The sequence below is a fragment of the Mixophyes fleayi genome, chromosome 5 (genome assembly GCF_038048845.1).
Source record: "Mixophyes fleayi isolate aMixFle1 chromosome 5, aMixFle1.hap1, whole genome shotgun sequence".
NCBI classification, from domain to species: domain Eukaryota; kingdom Metazoa; phylum Chordata; class Amphibia; order Anura; family Limnodynastidae; genus Mixophyes; species Mixophyes fleayi.
The window spans coordinates 69,492,773-69,512,007 of NC_134406.1; the positions used below are offsets into that span (position 1 = coordinate 69,492,773).

The window sequence follows — 19,235 nt, forward strand, 5'->3', positions numbered from 1 at the left end:
CCAGGATTTGAGTGTCATTCTCGAAACCTTTTGCCAGAACTGTATGTTAAAGATTCCACTGCCAAGTCAGTTTAAATAAATTAGCCCCAAAACACTAATTAATGCAGAAGTATAACCTACACACAAAGTGCCTTGGTAATGTCACTAATTTCTAGTGAATTGAGAGCCTGCCTTCTCATGAACATTGAGTCAGCTTACAAAATGGCTGCCTAGTAGAGGCAGCACCAACTCAATATCCTGTAGGTGACATGTACTCTTAATAAGCACATCACTCTTGTGATTTCGGCACAGCAGTTGCTGAAAATTTACATGAGATATATGGACAATGTAAATGATGCTAACACCTTTTAATGAAAATTCTGCCCGTGAATAGGGTACATTTCATTCTAATAATGAGGTCATGAATTACTTTAGGTAATATTTTATTGACACTTAAATACAGACCATGTACAGACTGTAGAAATATAACTGATTTATTAAATATGCAATAAAATGTATATATCCATTCAGTTAACATACTCTCTACTTCCAATGGGAAATAGACTGGAACATGATGACTTGTGGCCCCGAAACAGTGTTGAAAAAGAGAACAACTGTGTGTCTAACATTTTTATGAAAAGTCTTAAAAAGCTTTCTTCCAGAGGCTTTAAATAACTACATTTCCATTAAGTGTATCTCCATTATTTTACATTCAAGTACATTTTAAATACAAATAAGTGATATGTTGGCTAACCAAAATAAGAATCTAGAACAGAGGTAGTGGGGCTCTCTGGCTTTTGCAGAACTACAAGTCACAGCATGTTTAGCCAGCCAAGGTCTGGAACATGAACTTTCAGAATACCTGGATAGCCATAGGTTGCCTCTAGAGAGTGTAAGAAAAGTATTCTAGTTACTTCCAATACAGCTGCTCCAAACCTAACATTCCCCACCATACCAGATGTCAAAAATGCCAGCAGATTGGGGGGAATTTGTTATATCATTCTTTCCCTGTCAAATAAAAAAAGCAAACCTTGGTCTCTAATTGAAAAATAATTTTATGCTTTATTTTTTTTTTTTTTTTAAAAACATTGAGTTTTTTTAAAACATTGGGTAATTTAATATTCAGCAAATTTAGAAGACTGGTAATGTTCTGAAGGCAAATTATAAACTAGCCCCAGAACACACCAGTCTTTCATTTTGTGCACTCCTTGGATAAAATACTAAAATAACTATGCAAAGGTAAATTGTCCATTTAAAACCCATAATATCTCAATCATACCAACTAAAATAGGTAGTATTGCAACAACCAAAACCATTCATATAAAACAAACCATTTTAAAAATAAAAACTAATACAATTTCTAAGGATCTTTAAGAGTTACAATAATTTCCAAAGAATTTTCCTTCTTGGTTAGACTCTCTCGAAACAATTGTGTATGTTGCCATGCCTCACTCCCCTCGCCACCGCTTAGTTCAGCTTCCAATATAACTTCCGAAGCATTTAAAAACTCTGGATAGGAATATAAGTTCTTATCTGAAAGATAGAAATTGGTAAGATAAGGATAATAGGTAAATGATGTTTTGACGGTATAATTGGTAGGCAACATGATCATGTTTAAAGGACTGGCATCTTGCTCTCTGTCATTTAAGAACACACATCACATTTATAAAGAAGCATTGGGGATTTTTAAAGGTGCCATTGTACTAATTACCGCTATGATTGTACAAAGTTCGCCACTGGCATTTAGAACGGACTACTATCAAGAGACAGTCACTAAATATCATATTTATTTTTTTTAATGTTAAAAAATATTGTGCTCTTGTGAATGCCATTAAGCGAGTCTTGAATCAAATACCTCTTAACCAATACTGTTTGTACCCCAAGTGCTGTGACAGCTGTAGAGTAGTGCAGCTTCTCTTGAGTTGGGAGAGGTCGGTAAGGTGCTCATTGGTAGTGCAGGAACATTAGGCAGTAAGTTGATAGAATGAGAGATGACACAAACTACCCATATACACATTGATTTGGATTGTCAATTAAGTTTATTTTAGACACAGAAGGCCCCAAAAAGCTGCACAACACCTGGAAACCTGGGTAAAAACTAATTGGGATTGATGAGATTTGGATGGGGATTGGGAAAAAAAAATCTATTCAGGCAATGACCACAATTTGTCAGTCAGTACAGTCTCTGGCCAGCCACACTAACGGAGCACTATGTGATCCAGATGCTCTGTCTGGGCACCCAGCCAATGGATTCCTTCTATTAGCTCACTCAATTAGCTAGCCAATTTGGACCACATCTGCCCGTGTAGAGGCCTTAGGAGACAGCCAGTTGCTGCTGTAATTAATTTAATACATAAATCGCCTAACGCTCAGGCATTAATTCAGGTATCAAGAGAAAGGGACAGTGCTCGGAATGCCAGAGCACTACACACAGTGAGGGTAGGAACATACTTTGTACTAGGATTATTTCTATCACCCAGATAACATATATTATACAGCATTTCACATACAAACCTAAATGAAAGGCTATCATGCCAGGTATAAGGATAACACAGACAAGAAGTTGCAGAAAGCATTCTACACCAAGTTTTTTTTTAAATAAATAATTATTCATATCAACATGTTTTTCTCTAGCAATACTTAAGAAGCCAGATTTTTTTATACATTTGTTTTGTTTAAAGGTCAAAGTAACTGCCAGTGAAAACTTACCAGCGTTAACTTCCACTTGTGTTTCTAAAGAATACAACTTCCATTTTATAATACCACTGTGGAAGGTTTCACTACTGGTCCGTATACTTATATTCTCCACTCTCAGTCCCACAGACGAACACTCAAACTTCCAACCAATTCTAGCAGAAGGCGATTCTTCCCTGCGTGCCAAATACACCTGCAAAACATGTGTATCACATTGGAAATAAATGTCAGGTAATACAATCAGAGAGAACAGGGTTAGAAGGAAACTCTTTTCAGAAGTTACAAGGCAAGCAAAGAGGTCAGACTATCAAATACATGGACTAACTGAGAACATGATTAATTGAGAAAACAGTTAACAGAGTTGAAAGAAGACTTCCCATTTACTAGAATACATTTAGATTTTACAAAACAAACAAGGTAGCCCCTCAGTAAAAGAACACATAATTAGCCTATAGCAAAGAGGCGATAAGAGGCGCCTGGAATTACCCCCAGATCAGAAATCCTTATTTTAAAGATAAAAGTTCATAGCCTCTTTTAAAGCTGCGTTTAACGAAAGTCACAGCACATTTTCTTCACTTCCTGTATATGTCCCAGCCTGGCTGGGGAAAGAACAACCTGCTGATAATCAGATCATCACAATGCTCAAACCAGCACAGAGTATTTCAGAAAATGAGTGTTGCTCTTGTGAAAGGCCCGTCCACTAGTAATTAAATGAGGACACGACGGGTGCAGTCACAGGAGCAGTGTCATGAAACAAGGAGGGCATAGGAGACAAGTGGAAGTCACAGACTGAGAGACAGTGTCTCTAACAATGCACAGTAATGATGTGGGGCTCCTGTCAAACGGCTATTGCCTTCACCATCACTTGCCTTCTTTTGCACTCAAAAGATTTTGGTCTTGGTTTAATTTTTTTTTTAGAATCACAAAGACCACAACAGTTTGTTTCAATATTATAGAAACTAGATGGATTTCTTTTGGATTAAACATGACCATTTATAGTAGTCAGTTTGTCAACTACAGGGAGGGGACCAAAACAACCAATCGGAATAATCTTAAACCGAATCACACTTCAGTGTTGGTGTTCTCCAGTGCTAATGACTTACCATTTTCCAGTCATTTTCTACTTTTCTACATAAAGACTCAGCCAACCAGACTCCATTTTCCCAGCTGGTAATCACCTCATTTTGATTTGAGACCCGTGTGTAGCAATTCTCCACAATGTTATATTGAAGGTGGAAACGCTTGGCAGCTTTCTCCGTTTCAGAGGGGACAAATATGACACTCTTACTCTAGTTAAGCAAAACATAAAGTAGTTACAATTTGCAAATTACTTTATATTAGTATCAAACTTAAAATGGTTGTTTCAGAAAAGCTAAGATGATGGTTCCATGCATCTGTCTAACATTTATTTATATAACACATGTACTGGTGGTTTGCATGGATCCCTGACACATTATTAATTCGTTTGTATCTTTGTAACCTATGATGCACCTATACATGTAGTTGTAAATATTGTGCTGTGCTTGCAATTATTATAAACTGTAACTGAACACAATGCATTGGTAGCTTGAAATCACTAGATTGTGGCTTAGATTGGCATGTGTGAACCTCTCTAAGGGGCATATTCAATTGTCGGCGGAAACACAGAAAATCTTGCGGTCTGCGCATTATTACCGTTACTACGGTAATAGTGCACGGAAAAACTGTTATTACGGTAGTTTTCTCGCTGGATTTCAGCTCAGGGAGCTGCGAGCTGAAATCCAGTGAACTACTACCGTAATGACGGTAGTAGTTTAAGCGCGCCACGGAAACGGCACAATTAATTATGCCCCTAAATGTCTTATCCAATTCTGTGTCCCTATATGTGAAGGTGATGGCTACAGCAAAGTTGACACACAATTACATTCAAATCACTTTCTCCTCGTGCCACTCTCCAAGCTAGGGATCCTGATACTCGGCCACCAAGCTCTCCAGGTTTGGGTGTCTTCGGAGACATGAACTCCACAATCTCCACGATCAGCCTGCCAAGGAGCTCCTTCTTTCTCAGTTCTGTTAAGGACTGCTGCCTCTATAGACCAAAAGCATTAGTAATATAGATTAATAACGACTTGACAAAGGTTCACACAATACATACTTGACAAAGAGAAAGATTTTTCTAATTCTTTGTTTACATGAGAGAACATTAGCTTTACCGGGACAATGTTTTGTGCGCAGTACCCATTTTCAGAAGTCTTTGCATTTTCTATAACCAAATCTCAGAGTAGTTATCCAATAAATTTGAAGTCTTTTCTCTATATCACAACATACTACACTATTAAGACTCCCTGTGTTCCCCTGTTTAGCACCTGCCAACAAACAGGTGCATTCAAGAGAAGGCTGGCCCCTCAACTGTGTGAGGGAATGTAAGTTACATTTAATTACAGCTTCAGCTGGAGACAGTGTGCTTTATATCACCCCTTTTCCCCTACTATGGGGCATATTTAATTTTCTGCAATGTTCCGCTGCGCACATTTGCAGGTGCTACTGTACCTCAACATCATAGTTTTTCCTCGCACCTCTATGGGAAGGAAAGGGGGGGGGGGGTTAAGATATCTTGCATTGCTGCAGAGTGCTTTCTCATCCATTCCGGAGGCACTCCACGGCTAAGTGAACATGTCCATATGTTGAAACTTGCCTCTTTTTTTTTTTTTTTTATTGCATGTTAAAACACAATAAAAAAGAAAAAAAGAAAAGAAAAGCATATAACACTTCTTAGTTATTGCATTCACAATGCACTCCTATTAGGATAAATGTAAGTTTTGAATTGCACTGAATTAGCATGGTGGCAAAGTGGTTAGCACTTCTACCTCACAGCACTGGGGTCATGAGTTCAATCCCCGAACAGTGACATCTTAGTTCATGTTAGTGCATGAATAAGTGTTACACCTGTGTTTGTATATATTTTTGTATCATACTGTGTCTTGGTTCTGTTTTCTGTATATGTAATGTATGGCGCTGCGGACCCTTTGTGGCGCCCTATAAGTCAAAGTTAATAATAATAATTCAATTCTTCGGAGCTTTGGAAGAGCCTCTCCGGGTCTCTCATCCTCCAAGAAGTGAACCAAAATATATATATGGATCAGTATACATCAGAGATGATTGACAACTCCTGGATCCAGTGCATAGACCCAGAATATTGCTTCCAGGTAACTGTATGGACGTATACTTCCAATTTTTGTAGTATTTTCGATGTGTAGTAATATTACTCTTAACATCTGCTGGTAAAATAAACCATTGCCCTACATTAATGCATAAAGAGCCTGTGCATTCCAAGCTAATACACCAAAAAGAACAGTATTTATACTTAACTAAAACTGCCCACATTCTTTTGTTCAATATAGACATTTTAACATGTGGTTGCCAACAAGATAATTGTTTCTAAATAATTTATTACCGTCTTATTGAAACCAGTAATCGTTTCTCGTAACCAACTTTCTCGAACTTCTTTTCTCCTTAAGATGACATCTTCATGTTTACATGAGTACCTCCAGGTAACATCAACAACCTAGAATATTTACAGAACATTTTACTATCTGCTAGATATCTCTAGAATAGAATGGATTTAAAATAAAACTAGGATACAAGTCTACATGACAAATTCAATCTTACACACTTACTCTGTGACATTGTACATATTTAGTTCAAATTTATTAACTTTTTTGAAATTCAAATTCTATAGGGATACTGCCCGTTGCTGGATTCACCCTCCTTCACACATGAAAGTGAAGTGGGACGTTTTAACTTAGGACCAGCACTACAACGCCTTGTGTGTTAAATAAAGGTTTTGCCTGAAGCCGTGCACTTTGTAGAATGTTTAAAACATTATTTAACTTTAAATGTTGCAAACACTTACCCTGGTGGTTTAATGGGGATTAGTATGGGCAGAAACTCTCATTGTTATGCTGCAGTGTTACTACAGGGGTTTCTAATGGTACCTCATGGATTGAAGAAGGCAAAGTGCAACTCTGGAGCCCTGTGCTGCTCTGAGGTCTGGCTACCATCCCTCTGGACCACAACTGATTTATGTACAAGATAAGTGAGGTGACTGCATCTGATTTTAACTGCATTTGAATGGTTTTTAAAAGCATATAGGTCAGTGTAGGGGACCTGCATACAATTAGGTGACCCTGACGCTGGGATGCAGGCTTAAATGTTTTGATCAAAATATGAACTAATACCTTGTGTTTTTATTTTGTAGATACACACAGATATGCAGTATTAAGGATAAGCACTGACAACAACTATCTTTTTGTTTTGTATACATATATGGGCATTTATATTGCCACGCAGCTGGTACCACATACAATATGGGATATACCTAGCACAGGCTTATTTTTTCTCTGGTTCTGTCTCAAGATAAGTGAATTAACCTGTACTGGTTAAAAGTAACAGGTGACCAGATTAACCCTAGCAACCTGTGCATTTTAAAGTATATATTAAAAGGCAGAAATGCACCATGCAAAGTGAGTATAACATCTACTACCTTAACATAACTGTATTGTGCCAGAGGGAACAATGACTACCCCATAAATAATGTTACCACTAGATCTCAGATGCAGGCTTTACTAAACACGTGTGATGTCCCCAGAACAATTAAAAACTACATGTGGAGCCATTAATCACTAGTATAAAGAACCTACACTTCTTTTTCCATGGCAATTTGTGTGGCTGTACATACCTCGTCATTGGAGAATGCTACGATATAAGACAGTTTCTTTCCCCATCCCACCTCATACAAGAGAGGTTTGTCACAAGCATTTTCACATGGGTCACAATGAAGCCATCTGTTTTGAGATGAAGAGAACACCTCAGTCCAGACATGATCTGCAGGATGTGAAAAATAAGCACTTATGTGTGGTATTCTGTTGTTTTTTCAATGTTCCTTATGAATACATAGTATGACAAGTAAAAACAACTAATAAAAAAATAAAAGTATGCATGCACTCATATAAAAAAGCAACATCAAGGGACCTTCAAAATGCATGGAAAAGCCAAATCTTTAAAGGCCAAGTCAACATTCATGGACTTTTAATTTTTATCGTGCATTTGACTAGAATCTAAACACATTACTGTATTTCACCTTCGTCTCCTGCTTGTACCTTTCATTAGCTAATCAGATTTTTCTGACATGGGGAATAAAGACATGGGAATACTTTCAGGAGAGGAGGGTGCTGATCTTGTGAGAGGCAGTGACCTGCCCACTTATATGATTACGTTAGTGAGGGTAGGACTTCATGTGACATGGGCAGTGATATTCTGTGAAAAGAGAAATGGAGGGCAAGCAAGAAGCCAAACTGAGCAGTGAATCTTATAGTGGAAAGAGCAGAGTACCCAACCGCATAGAGAAATGAAATAAGGCTCCTGTGATACCGATTCAGAAATGGTGCTACATGGCCCCTATTGCGCAAACCTTTTAGGATCTTTTCTACTAGAGTGTATATAGCATTTTCTTGTCCTGTATTTTTTGCCTTCTTCAGGGGGCCAGCCATAGCCAGTCTAAGGCAGATACACCCCACTGCGTCTATCTGTCGTCGTTACTGGAGCTGAATAGAGAAGTTTGAAAAGCAACTCATGATGCAAACCCAGTAACGCCATGTTTGTGATGTGGCACATTGGGCCAGCCTTAGACAGAGGACGTGCTTGGGCCTGGCCCCCTATTACAGGAGGAGCTGCTGTAGAGTTTTCCTTTAACCTATTGTCAGTAGCAGGTTAATTATTGAGAATACTCTATTTTTATGTATAGTCTGTTATAGCTAAACAAGTTCAAATCTGCCTGCATGCATTCAAAAGACTCCTTCCTCTTTAATGACAAAGTATTTTGGACAATGCATTTTATATTATATTTCACAAACAGGAATAGTAAAGAGAAAATAAAACATCCCCCTCGGTGCTCTGCTCACCTGTAGAGTCCCACACATATCTTGCTTCCAGCCCCACAGCCCTGCAGCACAGCGTAAAGCAGTTGGCCCACTCTCCACAGCGCCCACGCCTGGTTTGTAAAAGCTTTTCTGGGTCATTGTATCTAGGATGTTTAAGAACAGATTTGTTTTTCTTAACTACTCATTTAAGCCAAAATAATATAGAATTTCACAATGCATGCGTTTTCTGAAACCATGACAAAGTTGGGAATATTTTAAATTGGGTGAATTCTTTGACTGAAAGTATTTTTCCATTGTACATAAACTTCCAGCTAATTAAAGGTTGTTATATCATATAAACGCACTCTCCACTGTCAGGTGTACGAGCTTCTTAGGACAAGAGTAACCTCCTATCTATCTCTTGTAATACGTATACTGACAACACCATTCCCAGCGTTTCAAATACAAACTGACTTTAACAAAATAAAATCATATAGGCTCATCCCCGAAAAAAAATGTCCATGATCACTTCATGTGAGAGAACTGACAACGGGGCTGGTCCCGTATACTTCACCTGACGGAACTCCGGATTTCATCTACCGCCTCGGAGCTTCATACGCTGCCTCCCAGAAATATCTCCATTAGCCACCGTTATACCCGGCATCTCTAGAACTACCTTCAACACAGCATCGGGAATACTGGAGATAATTGGAATGGATTATAATCCACTATACATGTTATAATCAAGACATTAACTGCAACATATATATTTTGTGTGCCAGCAGCATATACGGAGGCCCATGATGCTCCAGTAGATTTATCGTGAGGGTGGAGATATCACCAGCCCTTAAACCAGGTGTGTAGATCTAATGATATAGAACGCTGCAATAGGAATTATACTCTCGTTAGCACCGTAACATACTTTACAATATTCCTTTTTTAGATCGATTTACCTGAATTAGCAAGATACCAGACTGGTGGATATATCCTGGAAGATTTACATTGTATAATTTTATATCTAGGACACCCTTACAGACATTTTTAGGGATAAGCCTATAAGATTTTAATTTATTATCAGTCAGTTTTTATTTGACACAGTTTTATGTATTATTCAATCACTATACGCATTTAAGGTTGCTGTGCGCTGGGAATGGTGTTGTCAATTAAAGGCCGTTAAAGCATAGGACAGAGCTCAAAGGTGCTTCCCTCTTCCCTATGTAGAGTACCCATGTGTTGCGGTTTTCCTCGAAGAGTAAATGAGCACGAGTTATAGTATATTATACTAACTGATACTCAAAAACATATGTGGTGGATTTTATGGCATTTAAAAAATAAATAAATAATTAAAAGGGTTACTGCACCCAAAACTAAAAATCTAGTTTTGGCTGGAATATCAGACATTAAACCTCATACCAGAAGATTATTTACCTGTTGGTCAATGTTCCACACAATCTAGTGGGCCTCCGGATATTGGGCACTTGCCCAGATCTGCTGTCATAGCTTCAAGCTGTCAGCATGTTGTTGGTGGCCAACACGCTACCTGTATGAAAAAAATAAAATATATCAGCAGGAGCGAGGAGAGTGTCACATACAGCGGGCGTCTCTCCTTGCTCCTGCTGACCTGGTCTTTTTTCAAACAGGCAGCGGAAGCGGGGAAAGTAGAGCCAGGCATTGTAGACTGGCCAAACCTTGTGCCACGCCAGACCCTATGTAAATAAACTTCTGGGAGTGGGTTTAATTTTACATAGCACCCCTTAATTTCAGATTGGTATCCTGTATTTTACCATTTCAAAATTATGAGAGATCTACCTTTTTCCTGCATATATTGTACTTTCTAGACATGGATTGTAAGCATGCGAGCAGGGCCTTCTCACCTCTTTGTCTGTTTTACCCAGTTTGTTTATTAGTTTATTATGTTTGTCCCCAATTGTAAAGCGCTACAGAATATGTTGGCGCTATATAAATAAATGATGATGATGGATACATCAAGACAGAAGTAGAACAATCTGGGGGCTAATAGATTGTTGTTGTTGTTTTTTAAATGATGCACAAAAAAACAAAAAACACTGCACAGAATGAAACATTTCAATGTACCATTCTTTTCCAGAAGGAAAGAACACCACAATTTTATCTTTTAAACATTTTTTTTATCCCTCCTTTAGTAATAGGACAATGGTGGCCCTACTCCCAGGACTCCTACCATTCTCAATCAGGGCACTGATGAAACCTTTATTCTCCAGAAGGTTTCACTTTGTTTGAACAGAAATTGTTTTGCACCAAATCAAGTAAAGCTGGGAGAGAGAGCAGGAGAGCCAAAAAACAAGACAGTGAGAGAGCGGGCAGGAGAGCGAGCCAGAGGGCAGGAGAGCGAGCGGACAAGAGACAGAGAACAAGCCACAACAAGAAAATTAAGTATATAGTGCAGTATTTTGTAATACAATTCCTTGACAAAAATTGGAGGTGCTTAAATCACTGCCCCAGTGTGAATGTATAGAAAAACACTTCCAACTCCACACAGGAACACAATCCCTCGTAAGTGTGATTAGGTTATAGAAATGTGAAGAAACACTTCTACAAATCTACTTTCTCACAAATAAAATTGGGGATAAAAATATTATACATTGTTTTTGACACAATTCCCCAATTTAAAAAAAAAAAAAAAAAAAAGTGTGGTCAAACATTCCATAAATAACAGGTCAGAACAAAACTTTTACAGGCCATTGCTGCATGACTAGCACGTGTTGAACTCAATAAGTGGATATTGTAGAACTCACCTTGGGAACCGGTTGATGTGCTGACAATTTTTACAGTAATGATTCTCCACTCGATTAGCCCCCCACCGAAGATCCTCTGCAGAAGGGGCAATCGATTCTTTAGCCTCGGTCTCATTTCCACATAGACCACAGGGAAGACTGTTCACCCAATGGAAGAAGTCCTCTTTAAACCAACGTAGCAGCTCTAACATCAAAAAATCATCTTCATTCACAGTGGTATCTGAAAGGTAAGTTGAAATTTACATATTTATGCATAATGAATAAATGCAATCTTACCATTACCTTCCACTGCAGCTGTATGAAGATGTAAATTCTGAGCATTTCCTTCTACCTACATTTAATAATGCAGCAAAAGACGCATCCACAGGCAAAAGACGCATCCATCAAGCTGCAGGTCTGAAAAAGTGGAGATGTTGCCTAAAGCAACCAGATTCTAGCTGTCATTTTGTAGAGTGTACTAAATAAATGATAACTAGAATCTAATTGGTTGCAACATCTCCACTGTTTCAAAACTGCAGTTTGATAAATTTACCCCTAAATATATTCCCATCATTAGTCAGATATTACAATAACTAGTATTCAGACTGAAGTTCTTCTTTGCTGTATGAAATCATGTCCATGTTTTGTTGAGCCTGCAGAAAATACAGCAACAAGCACTTTTGGCCCACGACTCAAAAGAGCACCCACAACTGGCCATATTTCACCCCATGATATTGGCATCGTTCTCTGGCCTTGTTTCCCAGCTTGGAATACAGGTACATAATCCTGGTCATGATAGTCGCTTTTGATAACTAGGGGCCCGATTCATTAAGGATCTTAACTTTTTCCTTCTGCTCCACGGGAGGTTTCTGTCCTCCCTGAGCTCGCCTTAGGACACCTGCGTTACGGTTTGACAGGTGTTACCGCCCCAGTCAAACTCTTAACTTGAGAAACTTCTTATTTCAGTCTCCTGAAATATCAACTTTAAATTTCAGTGTACAAATAAGCTATCAAGTATTTGTGTGCTACATGAAAAAACAGTCAGTATTTAACTTATGTGCAAAACAAAATACTAATTTGCACCCCTTGCATTGTAATATGGTTTTGTCCAGGAGACTGAAATAAGAGGTTTGTGTTCACTTTGCTTTCTATGTTATCCAATACAGTAATATAGAAATTTCTCCAAAACTTTTTTGACCTGACTGTTAGGTGCAAACCTAAAACTGTGCATCATCCCACAAACACTATCCCTACCATGAAGCGTGGTGGAGAAAGCATAATGCTATGAGGATTCTTCTCAGCTTCAGGGCCTGGAAATCTTTTCAGAATACATGGAGTAAGATATAAAAAAATCTAAAGAAAACCTGCTGCAGTCTGCAAAAGATGATGGATTTGGGAGAGGCCTTATATTCCATAAGGGCAGTGACCCGAAGAATATAACAAAATCCACATAGGAGTGGCCTAAATACAAAAAAAGCCCACAAAGAAAATGTGCAAAGTTGGTAGAGTCTTTACAAACAGACCGACAGCTGAAATAGAAGCTAAATGTGCTCCTTAAAACAAGAGGCTGAATATTTTATTTACTGCAATCAATTATTCTTCTTGTAATTAAGAAAATGATTTCTAAGTGTTTTTTTTACTGCAGACCGCATCTCCAGAAGACAGCTCACAAGTATTAAAGCAGCCCTTGTTAAGTTTTCTCCACTTAATTCGGACAGGAATATCCGAGTAGGACATGAATTCCATACAGCAGGGGAGAAAAAAAAAGGAACCCAAACTTTTTTCGTTCAAACTAGGCAGCAGAGCATAGATAGTAGTTTATCACTGTTCCAACACACAAACATCAACTCAATAATTAAGCATAGTTCAGATCTATTACCAGAGTCAAGGCTTTTTGCTTGCAGCAGTTTTTCTTTGGCTCTCTCCTTTAGTTCTGATATTGGGATTTGCTCTCGAGCTTTTTGCTGAAGTTCAGGCAGCTCGTACACTTGAACATGCTGAAAGTTGGACTGTAATGTCTTGAAAAACGTAATTTCAGATGCCTGGAATAAAAAGAACTTAATTATTAACCACATTTTTCGATGATACTTTAGGGATCACTAAATTCTTCACCAAAAACGATGCAGCAAGTACAAAGTCACGTTAGCTTGCACTGCAACAATAATAATAAAATAAATGTGCTACATTATGGAAATTGTCAAGACTCATCTTTGATTACATTTCCCAGAATGCACTGCCACACAAGTAGAAACAACCTTGATTAAAGCATCAGTCAAGGTCACTCTTGTATTTGACTCCAGTTAACACAATGAAAACATCAAGCTTGTAGCTAGAGCAGTTTCCAGTATAGGTCTATCTAGATCTGCGCTCAAATGGTAATTGCTGGGGTCCTCTCTCAATACTGGAAGGAGCGACCCCTGGTGACCGGTTCAACCCCCAGACTAGGGACTGGCAAACCGTCACAGATAACTTGATGAATTGTTTGTCCACATGAAGAGGGGATTTTGACCACTTCCGAAGAAGCTCCCTCTGGAACGTTTGAGAATGAAACTGGGCCAAGGGTACCACTTCCAAAATGGGATACCATGATGCCCAGCAGCTTCAGGCAGCGGAGAAGGGACACCTGTCGACCCAGTTGAGGTCTGGTCTTGGTCAGTACCTTGTCCTCCAGAATAAACACCCGCTGAAACCTGGTGTTGAAGTAGAGGCCAAGAAACTGTATCTTCTGCACAGGAATTAAGAATTGGGCAGGTTTAGGATCCAGCCATGTGGTTCCAAGACAGTCATTGTCAAGTGAAGGTGGCAGAGCAGTACAGAATAAGATGGGGCCTTTAACAACAGGTCGTCCAGGTAAGGAACAACTGTGACACCCTGTGAAAAAGACCTGCCAAGACGGCCATTACCTTTGTCATTTTCGGTAACTTACAAAAAAAGCACTTTAATACATTTACCCCCAAGACTCTAACCAGTTTGCTGAGGGTTTTGAGGTTCAGGATCGAATGGAAGGAGACTTCCAGCTTTGCAACCAGAGAGTAAAATCCCAAACCTCTTTCCAGAGGAGGGACTGGAATAATCACTCCCACAACAAAGAGTTTCTGGAATGTCTCCCAGAGCGCACTGTACCATAGACAGCAAGATGGCAGGCCAATTGAAAAAAATCTGCGACGAGGGAAATGTACAAGATCTGTCACATAGGCCCGAGTGACCGCCCCTCGATCCCAAGCATTGGGGGATGATTCCAGCCATTTATCCTGAAAAAGCATGAGACGGGCCCCTACCACAACAGCATGAATGGGAGTCCTATGATGCGGAGGCTGACTCTGCAGGCTTGGGATTCCTACGCATGGCTGTCCCACAACCTCTATGGAAACTCCCCCTTGAGGAAGCGGATTGCCCACTTTCAGGAGTCCTCTGCGACCTACTGAAGGGGCAAAACGGCCGAAACGTGGGTTATGTAGGGCGTAAGCTAGGCCAAGGCAAACTGGCATAAAAAAAAAAAAGAGCTCCTACCACCAGTGGCCACTTGAATTATCTGATCCAACTGGGATCCAAAAAGGGTCAACCCGTCAAACGGTAAAGACTCTAAAGTACTTTTAGAGGGTGTGTCTGCGGATCATAAGCGTAACCATAAGGAACGCCTTGCCGCTATAATGAGCGCAGGTAGCTTGGAAATAGAAGAGATCACATCCAAAGGTGCTTGGCACAAAAAAAAGATCAGAAGACTCTCTAATGTGATCTAACACAAGCAAATCAGCCCGCTGTCGATTTTCTGCAAAGCCTTAGCCAAACTGTTCTGCCCGGGTCTGGATAGCTTTATTTATCCAGACAGTGAATATACACGTGCTGAAGAGGCTTCCCGCTGCCACATAAGCTTAATGAGGTGTATAAAAAATTAAAAAATATATATTTTTTTATCTGTGACGTACATGAGAGAAACACAGGAATAGCAGTGGTTCTGGTTCAGTCGACAATAAGCAGATCCACAGTAGGAAGATTCTCCCATTTTGCAGACTCCTCTAAGGGCAAGGGGTAAAGGGATTTAAACTTTCCCAGCATATGAAACCTGCGGTCAAGTTTCTGCCAAGCCTCCAGAATCAATTCCAACAGCTGAGGAGACGGAGGGAAACAGATCACTAGTTTCTTTTGACATGTACGAAGGTAGAAACTTCAGGATCCGCAAACCCTAATGTTTGGCGACCCCCACAACCAGGTCATCCAAGCTCTGAGCAGTGGAGGAATCCTCCCCACTATAGGAGTCCTCCTCACAAATAAGTAGTAATAAAGGAGCCCTAAAACACATGCCTGACTAGAAAGAGCTCAATGTATAGTTTTCTATAGGAAGGGCATAGTAGGAGTGGAGCTATCCTTCCAACACTTTCAGTTTAAAGTGCTCCTGACTCCAGGCCCACCTACTATACCTCAATGTCTCACAGTGTCCCCCAATAGGACGACAGAGAAAACTATGGTATGCAATTAGTAGATAACATTTTAGATTACATGCAGTTTGTCCAGTCACTGTATAATAGAACAAAACCATTACCAAGAAGGTGGAAGTTGCCTGTTTGTCATCTGTCGCCTGCTGCGGTCTGCTTGTGAGGCTCGGGTTTGGTGCCAGCTGTGGACTTTTTGCTTCTGGTACTGGTGTGCTTGACCCATTAAGTTGCTTGTTTCTCTCCGATGCTATACGGTCTCTGACTTTCCGCAGCTTCTCGACTGATGCCTTTTTAGGAAACACAAGATGCGTCTCTCCCTGCAGAATAAAAACATTTAAACAGCTACAATCAGCTCACAGTAACAAGTGGTTAGTTAAAGCTTTTTCCTGTTTAACCATTACAACCCCCACAAAAGGTTTGGATAAACTGAACTGAATTTACACCTACAGCAACAGGCAAACAAGAAAATGAAAGGCCTGCTTTAAATACTCATAGATATCTTAGGGCTAGATTTACTAAGCTGTGGGTTTGAAAAAGTGGGGATGTTGCCTATAGCAACCAATCAGATTTTAGCTGTCATTTTGTAGAAAGTACTAAATAAATGAAAGCTAGAATCTGATTGGTTGCTATAGGCAACATCCCCACTTTTTCAAACCCGCAGCTTAGTAAATCTAGCCCTTAAAGTAGTTCTCCAACTTCAGAGAAACCCCCACGCACATAGTGTTCCCCAACTGTTATATTAAATTACAATCTAGTACAACCATTGTAGTAACATTTTTCAAAGTCTGTAGGCGTTCCTTATAGAGGAAAACTGACGTAATGCGCTGCATATAAAACAAATTATTAATGGACTAGTTCATTGCAATTCAATTAGATTTGTGCAAAAGTTACATAACCCTTGAAGAATGAATGCTTGCTCAGTACTGTGATCCAAACAATTTTTCTCAAGTCACACCAAGAACTTCAATATTTGCAGGAGATGAGCTTGTATTTGGGTCAGGCAGACAAGTTAGGAACACAAAATACATACAAGCTATTATAAGCCACGGATCTCCCAATTAATATTTATGTGACTTGTACTTAAAGGACTTGCCCAGTTTTGGAAAGTGTACAACCTTTTTCAGTCATTTTAATTTTTCATTAAACGGCTTTTTCAACCATGCATTACCTCTTCAAATCCCATTTCAAATAAACATTCCACAGCCCCTGGGACAGGCAAAAGTCTGGTGGAAAATGCAGTGTTTCCAATCCTTATGGATCTGTATTTTTCTTCGCTTGGACTCCTGTCGAATTAAAAGACAAATGCTAGTACTTAATTTAAATGGAGTAGAGGGTGGTTAGTATGGTACACACATAAATACATGGAGGACAACAACACCTAGAACTGGTCACATGTGATTCAATCTCACTGTGAATTAAGGTTTATTGAAATTACTGTATTACTTATCTGGTTAACGTTTGGTAATCCTACAACTGTCCTACATTGGAGATGAAATGAAAATGTGTGAAGAAATCCCTTGTTTTTGATGATTGATCATATGATCATAATCATACTGTATTTGTCTCAATCGCATATTAATCAAAATATGAGATATATATATATATATATATATATATATATATATATATATATATATATATATATATATACACACACACACATATATATATATATACACATTAAGTTTTGTGTAATAGTGTGAGATGACGCTGGCAAAAAGTATTGAACACATGAAAAAAGGGAGATGCAAATAGGCCTGGAAAGCCAAGACACCAGCTGAAATCTATCAGTAATTAGAAAGCAAGCCTGCCAGCTGGTTCAGCCACAACTGATGGCCTATAAAAGGTGTCTCATTACAAAGGTGTCACACAAGAAACATCTCATGATGGGTAAAAGCAAAGAGCGCTCTCAAGACCTTCGCTACCTTATTGTTGCATAACATCCTGATGGCATTGGTTACAGAAGGATCTCTAAACTGCTGAATGTTCCAGTGAGCACTGTTGGGGCCATAATCCGGAAGTGGAAAGAACATAATTTCACCATAAACCGGCCATGACCAGGTGCACCTCGCATGATTTCTGACAGAGGAGTGAAAATAATTATCAGAAGAGTTGTCCAAGAACCAAAGACCTGGAATTAGCAGGTACAATTGTTTCAAAGAAAACAATAAGTAATGCACTCAACCGCCATGGCCTGCATGCGACAAGTTTCTCCATACAGGAGGCATCTTGAAGCTGTCATTACCAAGAAAGGCTTTTGTACAAAAAAGTATTAAATGAATAGCAGGATGCGTGTTCAATACTTTTTCCCTGTGTCATTTCACACTATTACACAAAACTTAATTTATGCACATATATGGTTTAATTTCTTTGCACGTGTGGTGGATTGCAAGGGTTGTTGCTGACATTTGGTGTAAATTTCATTACAATAGTCATAATAAATTAGTTACTGAGAAAAATGTTGATGTGTTCAATACTCATTTCACCTGCAATATTTTATTTATATATACACACACACGCACACACACACGCGAACCCGTGCATGATACTCCACCCACTATGTACCCCCGCCTACCCATTTGTTTATTGTCCTTCCCTCCTCCCCACTCCCCCCCCCCCCCCCTCTTTTTATTTCTGTACCCTTTAAAAACTCTTAAAGGAAAAAAAACAAAACAAAACATACACTACTTTCGTTTTGCATTTATTAATGAATCAGGCCCAAGATGTCCTAAATAAAAAGGAACTACTAACAACAGCCTCATATGTCAATGTACTTTCTAGAGAGGCTTGAATATATCTGACCTAAAGTTAGGATTGTGGAGAAGGATCTTTTCCTAATATGTGCAGTATGTTTTAGTAAACATATTGAACCAGATAATGCTTTGTCATGGTTAATAATAGTACGTTTTTCCTATTATCACCGACATTTATTCATTATATTCCGTAGCGTTTGATACTAGTTTTTAATTAAAAAACACTGAATATAGCATATTTTTATTAGAAAATTACTGATTGGCTTCCGAATTCTACATTAATTGTGTGCACCAGAACAAAATGAATGATAAAACAATTTACCGACACATAATGAACCTTTCGTAGTATATCTTGGGAGACAGAGAATCACCACTCCCGGAAGTTAAATTATATAATAAAACAATGACGATTTAAGGAAGCTTTAACAGATCTGCCTACTAGCAGGTAAATGCCAGAAACTGAAGCGCTGATCTCTGCCGGTAACAGTAATATGACATCATAGATCTCCGTCACTACTTCCTAACACTGCAGCTCGTAGCCTCTGATGTCATAAATCCGGAGTATATATATATCTATATATAGAGCAGCCTGCCTCACCTCAGTATGTTGTCTGCATAGGTGAGCAGGAGCTGGGAGGCGTCCATGAAGACCTGACGCCCGTTCCGACACAGTTCGGTAACGGCGGAGGAATCGTGGGCAGCCATGACTTCCAGGCCAGATCAGCA

At 39.2% G+C, this 19,235-nt stretch overlaps 1 protein-coding gene across 1 annotated transcript; it reads right to left on the reverse strand.

The window, feature by feature from the left end:
* Positions 1 to 405: 405 nt before the first annotated feature.
* Positions 406 to 19,214, reverse strand: NGLY1 (N-glycanase 1). Its single transcript, XM_075212355.1, has 12 exons — positions 19,108 to 19,214; positions 16,925 to 17,039; positions 15,864 to 16,073; positions 13,203 to 13,365; positions 11,345 to 11,564; positions 8,613 to 8,734; positions 7,391 to 7,536; positions 6,107 to 6,217; positions 4,577 to 4,741; positions 3,777 to 3,962; positions 2,689 to 2,866; positions 406 to 1,512 (listed from the first exon to the last, which is right to left on the reverse strand). Exons 1-12 carry the CDS (start codon positions 19,212 to 19,214, stop codon positions 1,340 to 1,342), a joined length of 1,896 nt encoding a protein of 631 aa, XP_075068456.1. The 3' UTR covers positions 406 to 1,339.
* Between the last annotated feature and the right edge of the window lie 21 nt (positions 19,215 to 19,235).

Excerpts from the sequence above, each read along its gene's own strand:
- NGLY1 (XM_075212355.1), bottom strand. The coding sequence starts at position 19,214 with ATGGCTGCCCACGATTCCTCCGCCGTTACCGAACTGTGTCGGAACGGG. Across the intron at positions 17,040-19,107 it reads TATGCAGACAACATACTGAG|GAGTCCAAGCGAAGAAAAAT; the intron begins GTGAGGCAGGCT and ends TTAATTCGACAG. Across the intron at positions 4,742-6,106 it reads TTACTGGTTTCAATAAGACG|AGGCAGCAGTCCTTAACAGA; the intron begins GTAATAAATTAT and ends TTTGGTCTATAG.